Source organism: Gracilinanus agilis, chromosome 5 (assembly GCF_016433145.1).
Source record: "Gracilinanus agilis isolate LMUSP501 chromosome 5, AgileGrace, whole genome shotgun sequence".
NCBI lineage: Eukaryota > Metazoa > Chordata > Mammalia > Didelphimorphia > Didelphidae > Gracilinanus > Gracilinanus agilis.
The window spans coordinates 310,048,120-310,062,361 of record NC_058134.1 but is presented as its reverse complement, the minus strand read 5'-3'; the positions used below and the strand labels follow the sequence as shown (position 1 = coordinate 310,062,361).

At 44.6% G+C, this 14,242-nt stretch overlaps 1 protein-coding gene across 1 annotated transcript in view; it reads left to right on the top strand.

Annotated features, from left to right (window-relative positions):
• The window catches only part of EP300 (E1A binding protein p300), an 87,148-nt gene that overhangs the window by 17,750 nt on the left and 55,156 nt on the right, over positions 1–14,242 (top strand). Inside the window, exon 2 of the mRNA XM_044679307.1 lies at positions 11,379–12,040. Coding sequence (XP_044535242.1) covers positions 11,379–12,040 — 662 coding nt within the window. The remainder of the gene's footprint in view (positions 1–11,378; positions 12,041–14,242) is intronic.

Below are 14,242 nucleotides of genomic sequence, written 5' to 3'. Positions count from 1 at the left end.
GGTTTCTCTTAAAACTCAGTTCAGACTCCACTCCTATATTTCTATTACTGCTACTGTCTCTCCCCCCAATGACCTTTTTCTATTTCTTGGGTATCCATGTTTGCAATTCAAGTCACTGGAGGGCAGAGGCTACCCATCTCTTCTTCAGGGGCTCTTTTTTCTTTCTTGAAACTCTTGAAGAGTTTGCTCTTCAGATTTGCTTATAGAATGCCATGCTGAACCTTGCAGTCTCTGCCCTCTTCCTCCTCTTCCTCACCTCCCTCCAGTCTCTTTGGAAACCAGAAGTGCCAGTCTCCTGGCCTCCCTGGAACACTTTATAAATGATTGTGGGGGAAAGCTCTCAATAAGCACAAAGTTGAGCGTTGCCTAATTTACTCCCTCCCTCCTAAACCAGAGCCATTCAGATATGACAGTCATCATTTCACACTCTCCAGATGTTCATTCATAAGGCCAAAAAGGAATCACCTTCCTGCTAGGGAGCTTGACCTGGATTCTAAAATGTTGGGAGTTTGCAGAGGTCACTAGAATCAATAGTGATATGCCAGATCAACCTCATTAACCCTTTTGGACAAGATTTCTAGAATAGTATAAAGTGTTAGAGAAGAAACAAGCCTGGATTTGAGTAAGTTATTTAACAACTTTCCATGCTACCCTGATGTAAAAAATGGAGAAATATGGACTACATAACGTACATAGATTTGGAACCGCTCCAACAATCAGACCCAAAGTGTAGTTGTGCATGTTAGACAGGAGAAGGGGAGGGGGTCAGGGGTGGGTGAGCCTGTCTTTAGGGAAAAGGGTGCTCTGCTTGGCCCTGGGTAGTGTTCAGCATATTTGATCAGGGACCCAAAAGTGAGGGAGAGTTAACTGCTGAAGTACAAGGGTCAGGACCTACCTAGATCTTGTTTAGAAGGACCCCAGAGGTCATCTGGTCTGGTCCTTACATTACGGATGAGGAAACTTGAGGCCCGGGGAGATAGATTGTGACTGACTCAGGATGAGAGAGCTGTAGCTAGAAAAGTTTGTGTGATAATGAAAAGTGGTAAATGTAGGGGGCAGCTGGGTGGTGGCTCAGTGGATTGAGAGCCAGACCTAGAGACAAGTTTCAAATCTGGCTTTATGTGACCTGGGCAAGTCACTTGACCCCCATTACCTAGCCCTTACCACTGTTCTGCCTTGGAACCAATACATAGTATTGATTCTAAGACAGAAAGTAAGGGTTAAAAAAAAAAAAAGTGCCTGCTCTGACCTGTAAGGGTAACATGTTGATAGTAATTAAGGATGCAGAATTATCTAAAGCCTTCAGACTTTGATGTGGAATTCAGTTCTTCAAGGTCCCAGAGCAGGCTTCTCAAACTCTCTTTTTTGTTGGAACCCATCTGGCTGGCTGGTGAAGTTTAGGGACTCTTCTGAGAATTGTGGGGTTTTTAAATGCATAAAATAAAAACTGTGGGATTACTATGGAGATCTGTTATACTGAAGTTATCAGAATAGTAAAACAAGTTTGCCATCCCCAAGTTAAGAACCTCTGTCCTAGAGGGTAGAAGTAGGAGTAATGGGGGAGTTTGGGCTCTTCTCTGTATTAGAGAAGGTTAGAGCTGGCCTGACAGGAACTTGGCTACCTCTCGCATTCAGGCTCACAGGAGAAAGAGCAATAGTGTAATATCTAATTTGTCAGGATAGAAGGGATTCCTGTTTAGGCATCTGTTGGGATTAGACCTGCCTAGAGGTCTTTTCCAGTTCTGAGATTCTATGATTTGGCAAATCATATTAGTTATGATTAAAATCGTTATTAATTATTACACAGATTAGGTAAAATTATCAATTATACATATTAATTAAAAATTAATGAGTAACCATTGAAAGAATCATCCCAGTAGAGGGGTAAGGTTTGGGACCAGATTCAGTTGAGATGGAGGATATAATTGACAGCTTTTTCAAGAAATTGGATCAGGAAAGGAAAAGTGGTAGAGAATTTAGTAAAAGCACTTTAGGGTTGTAGAGACCACGGGCATGTGGCCTCTCTTTGGTAAAGGATCCAGTGAAGAAAGAACCTCTGGGTAGCAGCAGGAAGAGTAAAGATGGGTGGACCTTCCACCTTGCTCTTCAGTGTCCTGCCTGAACTCCAGTCTCCAGAGGGAAACCAAGAGAAGTCACCTGCTCCATTCCATCAAGTTTCCTCCCTGGTCTCCTGTCTTGGGGAAGGAAATTATTAGCAATCTCTTGGTTCCAAGCTCTTCTCTTCTTGCCCAAATTTGGAATGCAAAGCTCTGAAAGAACTCCTTTCTTAGGTGTTAATACCATAACTTGGAAAATCTCTTTGAATTTTTCATTAATGATTAACAAACTCCCACCTGGTTATAACTTCTACATGATCATCAGCCAAACTTCATTTGCCATCTCCTGATTCTTTATTTGCCTCCCCTCTTACCACCAATAAAGTCCCAACAACAACATCAAGAACTCTAAATGCCACCTATTCTAAGCAGCAAACTGGCTTCCTGCTTTTTCCACCTTTTGGTTCTCAGTAAGACTGGTTCCCTTCTGATGACTCAGTCTCCCTGGATGCCCTCACTCATTCCCACTTTAACTTAGTGATCACTTTGGGGTCCCCCACCCCCATCTCTGTGGTTTTTGGAAGTCTATCTACCCACCTAATCAAAATCCTGGTAGTTGTTGTCTGTTGCCCTCTATGTCATTCCTTCCTCCTCATATTAGGAGACCTTAGGATACACACCAGTAGTCTCTCATCCACCCAAACCTCCTCTCAGGTTCTCAACCTCCTAATCTCCTCTACTCTTCCACTCCCCCTTGGGCACCTACTAAGACGGTCATTCTTATGATCCTGTTGTCCCCCACAAATGGACCCCTTTTGTATTCATGAAATCTGCCATTCCAGTCTGTTGGCTTTCCCACCTTTCTGCCATTCCTATCCCTCTAATCCTCTCTTCTCTCATCATCCCTGCACTATTTACACTCCTTTGTCCTCAAGCCTTCACTTAGATTACCAATCTTGCCCTATTTTTGGATCATTCCCCCACTCTCTACCTTCTCTTCCCTCCCCAATTCCCCTGCCACAACTCCTCTAATCTAAGGTGGAGAAAATCACTAGATCCCTGAAAATTGGTGTTACACAGTTTCTACTGGGCTGCCTACCTCCTTAATATGCTGTCTCAGAGCCATTCTTTCACATATTTCCATCTCTCCTTGGATCTCCCATGGTGTTCTCTCCCAAGGATCTTGCCTCATTCTGGAGGAAATATGAAAGCCGCTCACTCCTTTTGCTGTATCATCCAGATGCCACAACATGACTCCTACTAAGCCAAACCCTCTCCATGCATCCTGCCTCCTCCCCCTCTGTTATCCTCTTGTCTGCTCCCTGCTGTCTTCAGACATGGACCATGCCTTCCCTGTTCCCAGAAAACTTTGACTTGCTTTTCCCATCCTTGTTAATTAATCTATATCTCTTCAGCCCTTTGGATCTAAATTCCTTGAGAACTGAACAATTTGAACAAAGGTGAGATAGAAATTAAGAAAGTGGCAGCTAGGTAGCTCAGTGGATTGAGAGCCAGGCCTAAAGACTGGGAGGTCCTGGGTTCAAATCTGGCCTCAGACACTTCCCAGCTGTGTGACCTTGGGCAGGTCACTTGACCTCCATTGCCTACCCTTACCACTCTTCTGCCTTGGAGTCAATTGACTCCAAGATGGAAGGTAAGGGTTTAAAAAAAAAAAAAAAAAAAAAGACATTGAAGAGCCTGGGCAGCTCTGAATGAGGGAGGGAAGGCAGTCTGCCTGGGTTTAGCCCAACTCTTGGTGCAAAAGCAGCCCTGGGCCCTGTTCTCTTCGAGATTATTCCCTGATGATCTCAAAGATGCAGAGCTCCCTCTCTGTGCTGAAGTTTCTGATCTGATTCTGATTGTTGGGGGGCAAGTAGCCCACAGGCTTACAGCCTGGTTATCCTTGATACCAATATCATACAGATATGCCCTCTCTGGTCTCTATTACTATCTACCACCTCATCCCCTCAACATCTGGATCATCACAGTAGCCTGCAGGTTGTTCTGCCTGTCACCATGTCAACCCTGTACCCCACCCCCTCACCAAACTCCAGGGGCTCCCCATTTTCTCAAGGATCAAATATAAAATCCTCTGGTGTCCAAAGTCCTTCAAAACCTCCCTTTCCCACCCTGCTCCCTATTTCTAGTTTTATATATTGACCCTCTCACCCCACCTTCCCCAATACTCTGATCCCCAGTGACACTGGTCTCACACAAAACACTTTGTCTTCTGCAATGTTCTCCCTCGCCTCTACTTCCTGTCTTCCTCCAAGTTCCAGCTAAGATCCTGCTTCCTAGGGGAAGCCTTTCCTAGTCGTTACTACAGTTGTTATGCCTTCTTCTATCCCCAGTTCTTAGCTCAGTGCCTGGCACCAGTTGGTACTTGATAAATTCTCATTGTCTGACTGCCTGGAACAGGGCACACCTTGGGGAAGTTGTGGTAGTGTGTGGTGCCAAATTAAGAGCAGCAAAACAGTAGAGAGCCTTGGATGGATTAAAACATTGTTCCTGAAGGTATAATTGTGCTAGAGACAAACAGGACACCCATGGACACCCATGTGTCCGCAGAGGCAGATAGCCTTTACCTCAAGCGTGTAATAACTGAAATCAGTGTGATCGTGAGGTGGAAATTGAAGTTAAGGCTTTTAGATCCTTCTCTAGGTGGACCTTGCTGGACATTCTCTTAAAGCTGGGGCAGGATCCAGGGCCAGACATCCGTGCCCCAGATGAGCGAGGAAAGCCAAGCGTTCCAGGGCCGGATTGACTGTGGTATGTCTGGCATGACATATATTGCTCAAGTCAAAATCTTGTTTGTCAGTAAATACCTATAGGAAGCAAGCCACTGAAGAACACCAGTCACCATTGTGAGATAAACAGTCAGGATGCAAAATGCATTCAATTCTAGTTTAGAGTAATTTCTTTTCCTTATGTTGCTCCACGAATAAATGGTGTAGAAGGGGGAAGGCGGGGCCCGAGTCTCTAACCACATTTTATCAAACAAGAAAGAAAATTGATTTTCTGTAAAATGTGAGGGGTTGGACAAGCACTCCCTTCCACTTCTAAATTTGTGCGCTTGTGTGCAGCAAGCCTATTAGACTTTGGATCACTACCTTGACTCTCACTTGGAAAGGACATTTCTTTGATTCAGAGTTCACCAGAATAATTGAAGCCATCTGCTGACAGAGTGCTTCCCTCCTTGAGGGAACGATCGCTTACTATGTGGCATTGAATGAGAGTCCTGAAAATCGGGGAGATTCCTTTCTGGAATAGGCTGGGCAGACCCTTCTCTGGTGGTTTCCAAACTTTGTGATTGCGTCCCTTCCCCACCAGGGCTTGTTTTTGAACAGGTGCCCCCGTGCTGCTGTGATGTGGCACATGCTTTGCTGTATATTATCCAGTGACTCAAACTGGCTGTGTTTACAGATTCATTTTTAACATCGTTTTATTTTTCCCCCATGGTTCCCTGATTCATGTTCTCTCCCTCTCCTCCGCCCTCCCCACTCCTGGAGCTGACAAGCAGTTTCACTGGGTTAGACATGTGTTAATTAGATTCATTTTCAGTCTCAGCTACAAATAGTTCTGCAGAAGTTTTTGTCGAAATTTGCCATATACGTTTTCACCTTCCCTTACACCATTCAGCTTCTCCTAAGTAATTTTCCTCCTCCCTATCTCTTCAGCCTCTCCTTGCCCCGACCAACCCCTCCCACCTTCTACGCTTTCCTTCCTCCTCATCTGTTTCTCCTTATCTATTCGCTGTCCCTTCCTGGGCTGTGGCCAAGTACACCCAAAGGATCCCCTGTTTTTAATAAGCCCCCCTCAGTAGATTCTACTGACCTAATTCTCTCACTTGCTGAATGAACAGCCTGTAGGCAGGCTTCCAACCACGTTGCTCTTGAACTGTGCTGTGCAAAGTTACCAACTTCTTGTTGATACTTTGTTTTTATGTGACCCAAGTTTCCAACTGTAGCCTTCCCCCCACCCTTTGCCCCCAGCCATAAGGGATACTAAAGGAGAAAAAAGGGCAAGGCAGAAAACAAGGCCCCAAACTCCTGTATTGCAAAATTAACCATCATATCCCACCAGCCTGTCCTGCCACCTGACCATTCTTGGGGGTTGTGTTTTGGGTCCTTAGGATTTGATTCCATTCTGGTGATTTTGTTGTAGCTGCACACCTGCCAGGTTTTCCCCGAGTCTCCTCAATTCACTTTTCTCCCCATGCTCCTCCGTACTGTCAGATTCATTCTTACGGTGTAGCAGCATAGTAATAAATTCCATTTATTTACCAGTTTGTCTACCTGTTTTTTCCCCAGGTGATGGGTACTTGCCTTGTTTCCATTTCTTTACTTCCACCAAAAGAATGCTGCTAGAAATATTTTGGAATATGGAGGCCTTTTGTTATTGAGCTAGAATGGATGGAAGCTCTGGCCACCTAATGTCTACCAGTAGAATCTCTGGGTGCAGAGATAGGAATATTGTCATCCCTTGGCATGCTTTCAGATTACCTTCCAGAAAACTCTAATGGCTCTTTCTCCCAACCCTTCTCTCTGGTGTTTGCCAGTTTGCCAAACTGAGTTCAGCTTACTCAGAGTTGTTTACTAGCAATAGTCAATAGGATTTCTTTGGAGAAATGTTGATATTGCCAGTGATCTCTTCATTCTGAATTTAATGGACTGGCAAAATAGAACAGAAGGCGGCCGATCACAACTGAGCAGAGAATTGGTTGTAGGGAAGTGGAAATAAGGGGAACATTTCCTCCCAAATTTGATCTGTTTATTAATGTAATGTAACAGCACAGGATAAGAAGGGCGGATTTTGAAAACGGAGAAAAAAACTCGTTTTCTGCTTATCCCAAGGCAACCGAGAAGTTAGAGAAAGCCCAATGTTCAAGACATACTAGGGGCGACAGGATGCAAACCTTATATGGACAGGCACAGTGTTTTAGCTGAGTTTTTTTCTCTCTCGAAATTTTTAGCCTGCTCTCCCGAGAGGTGCATGCTCAGATTCTCACACAGTGAACCAGGTTCAGTTGATTGACCCGTGGCACTGTCCAAGATGAGCAGTAAGGCTTCATACAACTCTGATTCAGAAATTCCGACACTTTTTAGAGTTACTTATACCATGTTGATGCCATTGGTTTACCTCCCTTTAATTCCTCTTGCCTTCCACGTTAAAAGGCAGAAGAGTGGGAAGGGCTAGGCAGGTGGGATTGAGTGACTTGCCCAGGGGCACACGTCAGATTTGGACTCAAGAACACAAATCCCCCGCCCTGGCTCTATCCACTGCTTCTTACATCACATTTTTGTCATAAAGTAACAAGGAGCTGCCTCTTTGGAGCTGCCCAGGGTTCTAATCTGAAGTAGTCCTCCTTTTGTCCATTTTGCTAAATTGCTCTTACACGGCACACATTCCACATCCACTGGTGACATGGGCAAATGGTTAATTTCACCCTTTTATCATTTTATAATAGGCCCTAAATTGAATGGAAACAAATGGAACCCCGCTAGCTATTTGTGTGAAGCTCCAGTGCTTGCTCTTTTGGATAGCTTGCCTTCAGCCCAAACATTTATGTAGGACCTGCTACATGGGAGCTACTATGCTAAGCACTTAGAGCTCAGTCAGCCTTGGAAAGTAGGTGTTGTTATCATCCTTATTTTACACCTGAGGAAATGCCACCAACAGAGGTGAAGTGACTTGCCCAGAGTCATATAGGCAATAAATAAACGTCTGAAGTCTTCCTGGCTCCAGGCCCAGCTCTTCACCCACTTTAATAAAGAACCATAGTCAAAGCACAGTCCCTGTGGTCTTTGGGGGATATCTTCCAGGACCTACGGAAGATGGTGGCAGAAACCTTGGATATAGGTAAACACCTGCTGGTCCATCCTCACGGATCTCTCCCCCCCCCCCCCAACCAAAAAAAAAACAAAACACCTTTTAAAAAGGTGAAAGGAGAAGCAGAAGAGCCCCCACCCCCACCCCCCAGCAGACCACCACCAAGGTGCTCCTTTCCCACCTGGCAGGAGGACAAGGGATGCTACTGTGCTCTCTTACCTCTTATCTCAAGGGAGGCAGACGCTTATGTAAAATAGAATTGTCTCCTATTCTTCTGCTCTTCTGACCATTCCATTGCCAGATAGACCATCACCATGTTATAGCCCTCTAGCTGTGGGTTAGAGCTCCCGTCCAAGGTCTTGATTATGGAATCATTTTTACTTTGCCTCTTCCCAGCTTGCCTCTTGTCACAACTTTCTTCCAGCCTTCTTATGTATTGTTGTTCGCCATGTATTTTTTTGTTTCTAGCTAGAGGGGCTGTCTTGCTGTTATATAGAAATTGTTTCTGTTCCTTTGTGCTGGTTGCTCTTCCTTCATCATGTGGCCTTTCCTGATTGCTCTATTCACTAGAACCTTCCTTTCCCACATTCTCTTGTCTCTGCTAAATGTGTGCACTCTCCCTTGTTAGTGTGTAAGCTCCTAGAGCTTTTCATTTTTGTTTGGCCTGGTTCCCATCTAATACAGGACTTGGAACGTGGGTCTTCCTGACTCCAGGCTGGGTGCTCTATCCACTAGGCCACCCTGGCTATATTTAATTCTTTCTAATTTACATTTTTGGGCCCTCTGTCAGATCTGATTAGGTTATTCATTTGCCCTCCTAGCTGAGAACTTGTACTAGTAGTGGAAAAGAGCAGTCATTTGTGTAGGTGGCCTTTATGTCTTGGTGCCACTTGCACATTTTGTGACAATTACTTTAGCTAAAAATCAAGACTATTCTTTGATCTCCCTAGACTGGCTTATCTGGCCTGTTCCCCAAGCCCCTTAGGTGACAGTGCCTAAGGCTCCTGGGGCCATCTGCTCCAGCCTGGCCCAGCTATGGTGACATCTGGATGATCAGGACCAGGAAGAGAAAGTTTTCCTGGTGACCTAAGTCTGCACACTTCTCTGCTTCCTTAGAGTGACTTGAATCCTGGCACTTCAGAATTTAACTTTTTTTATGGGGGGTAAAGTAGGGGACACCCTAGGACACTGCACCCCCACCCCCAAAACAAACCACAAGAAAACACCACAGTGAACTCCAGAGAGTTTGGAGAGGAGATAATGGGTGCCATTTAATTAGGCAAGAGGTCTGACCTGATTCCAGCCCAATCCCTGACAGGAGCAGCATGATGCTGGACAAGTACCTATAAAATAAGGACCATTTATAAAACTTGAAATATTTTTAAAAGATGGTTACGGAAGGAAGTGCCTTTATAAGTTTATATAGAAAAAGATGGAAATTTCTTGGATTTCCTGCCTCTACTACTGTGTTGTAGATGCAATTGGTTAACCAGCCTAGTTACCTAATAGAATGTTTTCTGAAGAATAAAGGGTTCACACCAATTTGTTCCCCCGTATTCTACATTCTTCAGAGCTCTGAGGTAGGTTCATGGAAGTTAGGCATTTGGCACAGAGAGCAGGCACCCTTTCTGTTTTCCCTAAGCCTTCCTCAGGCTCACAGGAAGGGAATTTCATCAGCCTTGGGGCTGCTCCGTCTGACAAGGACCACCTTTAAATTCTTCAGCATCCTCCAGCTTCTCTGATGCTCTTCTTTTGGAATGCCAGTCCCAAAACCATTTGAATGGCCCTGCTCCCTCTTCCGAGTTGGCCCTGGCCTCATTCCCTACCGTAGTCTAGCCATGACTGAGGTAACCTATGGGCCAGAGCCTTTGTCACAGTGGTCACTTCTGCCACAGAAGCAGACCACAGCCTCCTCCTACCTGCATATCATTGCCCACGTTACTCTAGCTGGAAAACACACAGCCTTGCTCCCAGCTTGCCTGGTCTGGGCTTCTCAAGTTGGGGTTACAGAGCCCAGACTAGAGGGACCTTTTCCAGTGTGGTGGGGGACCCCAGAACTTGACTTTTTTGGCTTTTGGCATGAGAATCCAGTCATGAAGAACTGGTGCTTAATATCATTTCTAGTATTTATTCTCTTTATAATATAGCAGCTCCATCCTCAGTTATAGTACAGCCCCAGGCCCCCCTACTCTGCAGTTTGGCTTTCTAGTTGCAGTTATCCACAGTTAACCCAAAGGGCCAGAGGGCTACAGAGGGCTGCTTCCACTTGCACTATTTTAGTGCACCAAGTCAAGGACCAGGAGTGAGCACATAAACGGCGATCAGCAGGTGTTTGCTGCTGTTCAAGGTTTCAGCCATCCACCAGGGAAGCCACAGTGAGAGGCCTACTCAGAGAGGCCAATTCTCTTCCCATCAAGACAAGTCTGTTGCCCAAGTAGAATCTTGTATTCTTCACAACATCCAGACATCTTATGTGTGATTTCAAGCTGATGTAGTGGTGGGCCACTTGTACCCACTGTGGCTTCCCTTGCTGAGGTAGTGAGACATAGGGTGCTGCTGTCCTGAGGCAGAAAGAAGGGTGTGAGCTCTGAATTAAGGCCACCTCTGACCCAAAACCACATGCTCACCTTGCACCTAGCAGTGCTAGGGCACCCATGGCACTGGTGCCAGAGGTGGCTGCTCCCCTCCCCCTCTCCACATGTACTTGAGGACATCTCTCACATCACCTGCCCCTCTGTCCAGCAACCCAATGGGAGAGTTTCCTCTCTCCCCTATCTGGGGTGTAAGGCGGGACCTCACATGTGGGGCAGGCAGTTGCAATTTGGGTACTCAGGCTCTAAAAGGTTTGCCACCACCAAGCTAAAGGATGTAAGGTTCTAAGGTTCTAACTGATTATCTCACACGGCAGGAAGATGGACTAACCCCCCAAATGAAAATAGAGAACATAGATGTTTCTTGGAGGAAAATAACGTAAACTTTCAAACAATGTGTTTGCCCCTGTTCTCTTTCTCTATGCTTGGTGTGGTTATCATAATCTCAATTTAATTTTTCTGAGGAATTATTGTCAGCCCCTGATAAATGCCCAGCCCAGCAAAACAGTCATCCACACTGGCCTTGTCCCAGAATAGCATCCTCACACATCACACCCAGCTGTCAATTTACTTCATCCATCTGCTTACATTTCATTGTTGTGTTTTATGGTACTATATTCTGTTACACCACCAAAAGCTGTAGGTTCATCTTTTTTTGTGTTACAAATCCCGTAACTACAAATGGTTCTGCGCTTAGATTCTCTTTCTTAGGTAGATACCTTGGGTCAAATAGTGAGTCTGGTGCCCTCTGGTTGGACCCATTCAGCCTTGACTTCTGGCTCCTGAAGATGAAAAGTGGAAAGCTGCACAAGTTACAAGCGGTAAAAACCGCTGCTTGAGCTTTATGTTTGCTTGTTTGCTAAGCCTAAATTTTCTTTCTCTCTTTTTTTTTCTCTTCTAGATTTTGGATCCTTATTTGACTTAGAACATGACTTACCAGATGAATTAATCAACTCTTCTGAATTGGGACTTAGCAATGGTAGTGACATTGGTCAGCTACAGACAAGTCTTAGCATGGTACAAGACGCTGCTTCTAAACATAAACAGCTTTCTGAATTGCTTCGGGCTGGCAGTTCACCGAATCTCAGCATGGGAGTTGGTGGCCCTGGACAGGGCATGGCTACTCAAGCCCAGCAGAACAGTCCTGGAATGGGAATATTGAATAGTATGGTCAAAAGCCCCATGGCACAGGCAAACTTGACTTCTCCTAACTTGGGAGTGGGTGCCAGCGGGCCAAATCAAGGCCCTTCAGCACAGTCTGCAGCTGGTATGATCCCAGGAGTGAACAGTCCAGTAAACCAGCCTGGACTAGGGATGAACACAGCAATGAATGCTGGCATGAATCCTGCCATGTTAGCTACAGGCAATGGACAGGGGATGATGCCAAGCCAAGTCATGAACGGTTCCATTGGAGCAGGCAGGGGGCGACCTAACATGCCATACCCAAACCAAGGCATGGGCAGTGCTGGCAGTTTACTGGCTGAGCCCCTGCAACAAGGCTCTCCCCAGATGGGAGGACAAACAGGATTGAGGGGTCCACAGCCTGCAGGAGCTTTGAGCAAGGTAAGAATGGCAGGGATGGAGCTCTTGGTTCCTAGCTTCACATTTCTTAATGGCACTTATTCAGGCTTAAGTTCAACAAGCTCCTGGGAGTTTGAGAGCAACTATATAATCAGTTGTTAAAAGCCTTGAGTCCAGCAATAAGATGTTAACCGATGACTTTCCTTGGATGGGTTTTAACTTTTGTTGAGAATTTCCTTCCATTTAGTGCAGTGTACTTTTTTTTTAAAACCCTTACCTTCTGTCTTGGAATCAATACTGTGTATTGGCTCCAAGGCAGAAGAATAGGCAATGGAGGTCAAGTGATTTGCCCAGGGTCACACAGCTGGGAAGTGTCTGAGGTCAGATTTGAACCCAGGACCTCCTGTCTCTAGGCCTGGCTCTCAATCCACTGAGCTACCCCAGTGCAGTGTACTCTTCAAAGAAACTTAATCTGTTTTAGACAAGTAAGGGTCACTGTTTACCAATACTTGACTATAAGTCTCTCCCCACATTTCCAGGTCATACTTACTAATTGATCTCCATGATCTCTCCCCTCTCAGCTATCAGAATGACATCCTTTGGGTTTTTTAAGGCCCCCTAGTCCAAACTGATCACTCTGCTGCCCGCCACACTCCAGGTTCCTCATTCCATACAGACCTCCCATCTTCAGTTAGTGTGCCTTTCACGAGCTATATGGCTCCAACCAAGCATACCTTTCCTCACTTACAGATATGGACATTGTCTGCCCTAATGTACGTTATGTCCTGGCAAACCTGACTCCCATCTCCATGTTTTACCCAGGCCATTCCCTAGATCTAGAATGCACCCATCCTCAGCCATGGCATCTCAAGTCATCCTTAACTTCCTTCAGAGTTTAATCCACTCACCACTTCCATAAATCGCCCACCCCCACCTTGTAATACCTCTATTACTTATGTGGACACTTATTACTTATTTTCCCCAATACAATGCAAGATTCTTGAAGGTAGGAGCTCCTTCTAGTTGGTCTTGTTTCCCAAGTACCTAATACCATGTTGTTTTTAATGCTTAATTGTGACCAGCCTAAAGTCTTTAAATGGCATCAACTAGATATCACAGTTGGTAGAGAGCCAGACCTGGAGTTCTGTGGATCTGGGTTCAAATTTGACCTCAGATACTTTCTAGTTGTGTACCCTGGGCAAGTCACTTAACCCCAATTGCATGGGCCTTATAGCTTTTCTCCTTAGTAATGATTCTAATATAAAAGGTAAGAATTTTTTAAAATGGCATTTACTTGGGAAATACTGTTAAGAATTTTGACATAAGTTAACTTAAGCACAAATAATCTGTCTAATGGATTTATTTTTCCGCATTGATTTCTATTGAAATTTGAGTTTAATTTCCTATAGAAAAATTAAAGAGAGAGAATGAACTCTTGGCAAAGATGGAGTTAGTGTAAGAGTAAGATTTATTGAGGGTACCTCTAGATGGCACAGTGGATAGAATACTGGGCCAAGCATCAGGAAAACTCATCCTCCTAATTTCGGATCTGTCTTCCCAGACCCTTTCTAGCTGTGTGACTCTGGGCATGTCACTTCACCCTGTTTGCCTCAAGTTTTCTCATCTGGAGAAGGCATTGGCAAATTCCTCCAGCATCTTTGCCATAGTGTGTTTGACTTGATTGAATAATAACAAAGATTTATTGGATCAGCATATGTTTGTAGATTTTGAAGATGTTTTTACAGAGCTTGTACAATAGAACAATGGCAGAAATATTGAAATAACAATAGCAGGAGACTTTAATTTTCCCCTCTCAGAACTAGGTAAAGCTAACCAAAAAATAAGAAAAATGTTAAGGAGACAAATAGAACCTTAGATAAGTTAAATATGATAGATATTTTGAGAGCCCCCACAAATCTGCATGAGGTCAGTAATAGATCTAAACCTGAGCATGAACATAGTCCAAACATAGTTTCTGGTGGTACAACAATGATTTAGAGAGCATAAATATTCTGTAAAAGTCTTAACTTATCATATACTGTGGAGGTATTCCTATATTCCTAACAGGTTATGGTATTGGAACAAAAGTTCCATTGGTGTTTGACCAAGGTGGAAAAGCTTGGATTTGGAAAGAGTTTGGTCTTGGCAACAGATTGTTTCTGCTGCCTAAGGAGAAGCCTAGCTAAATATGGTCCTGCTAATGCATGCTTACTGAGAATCCAATAGGTTAAAGTGATTAAAATA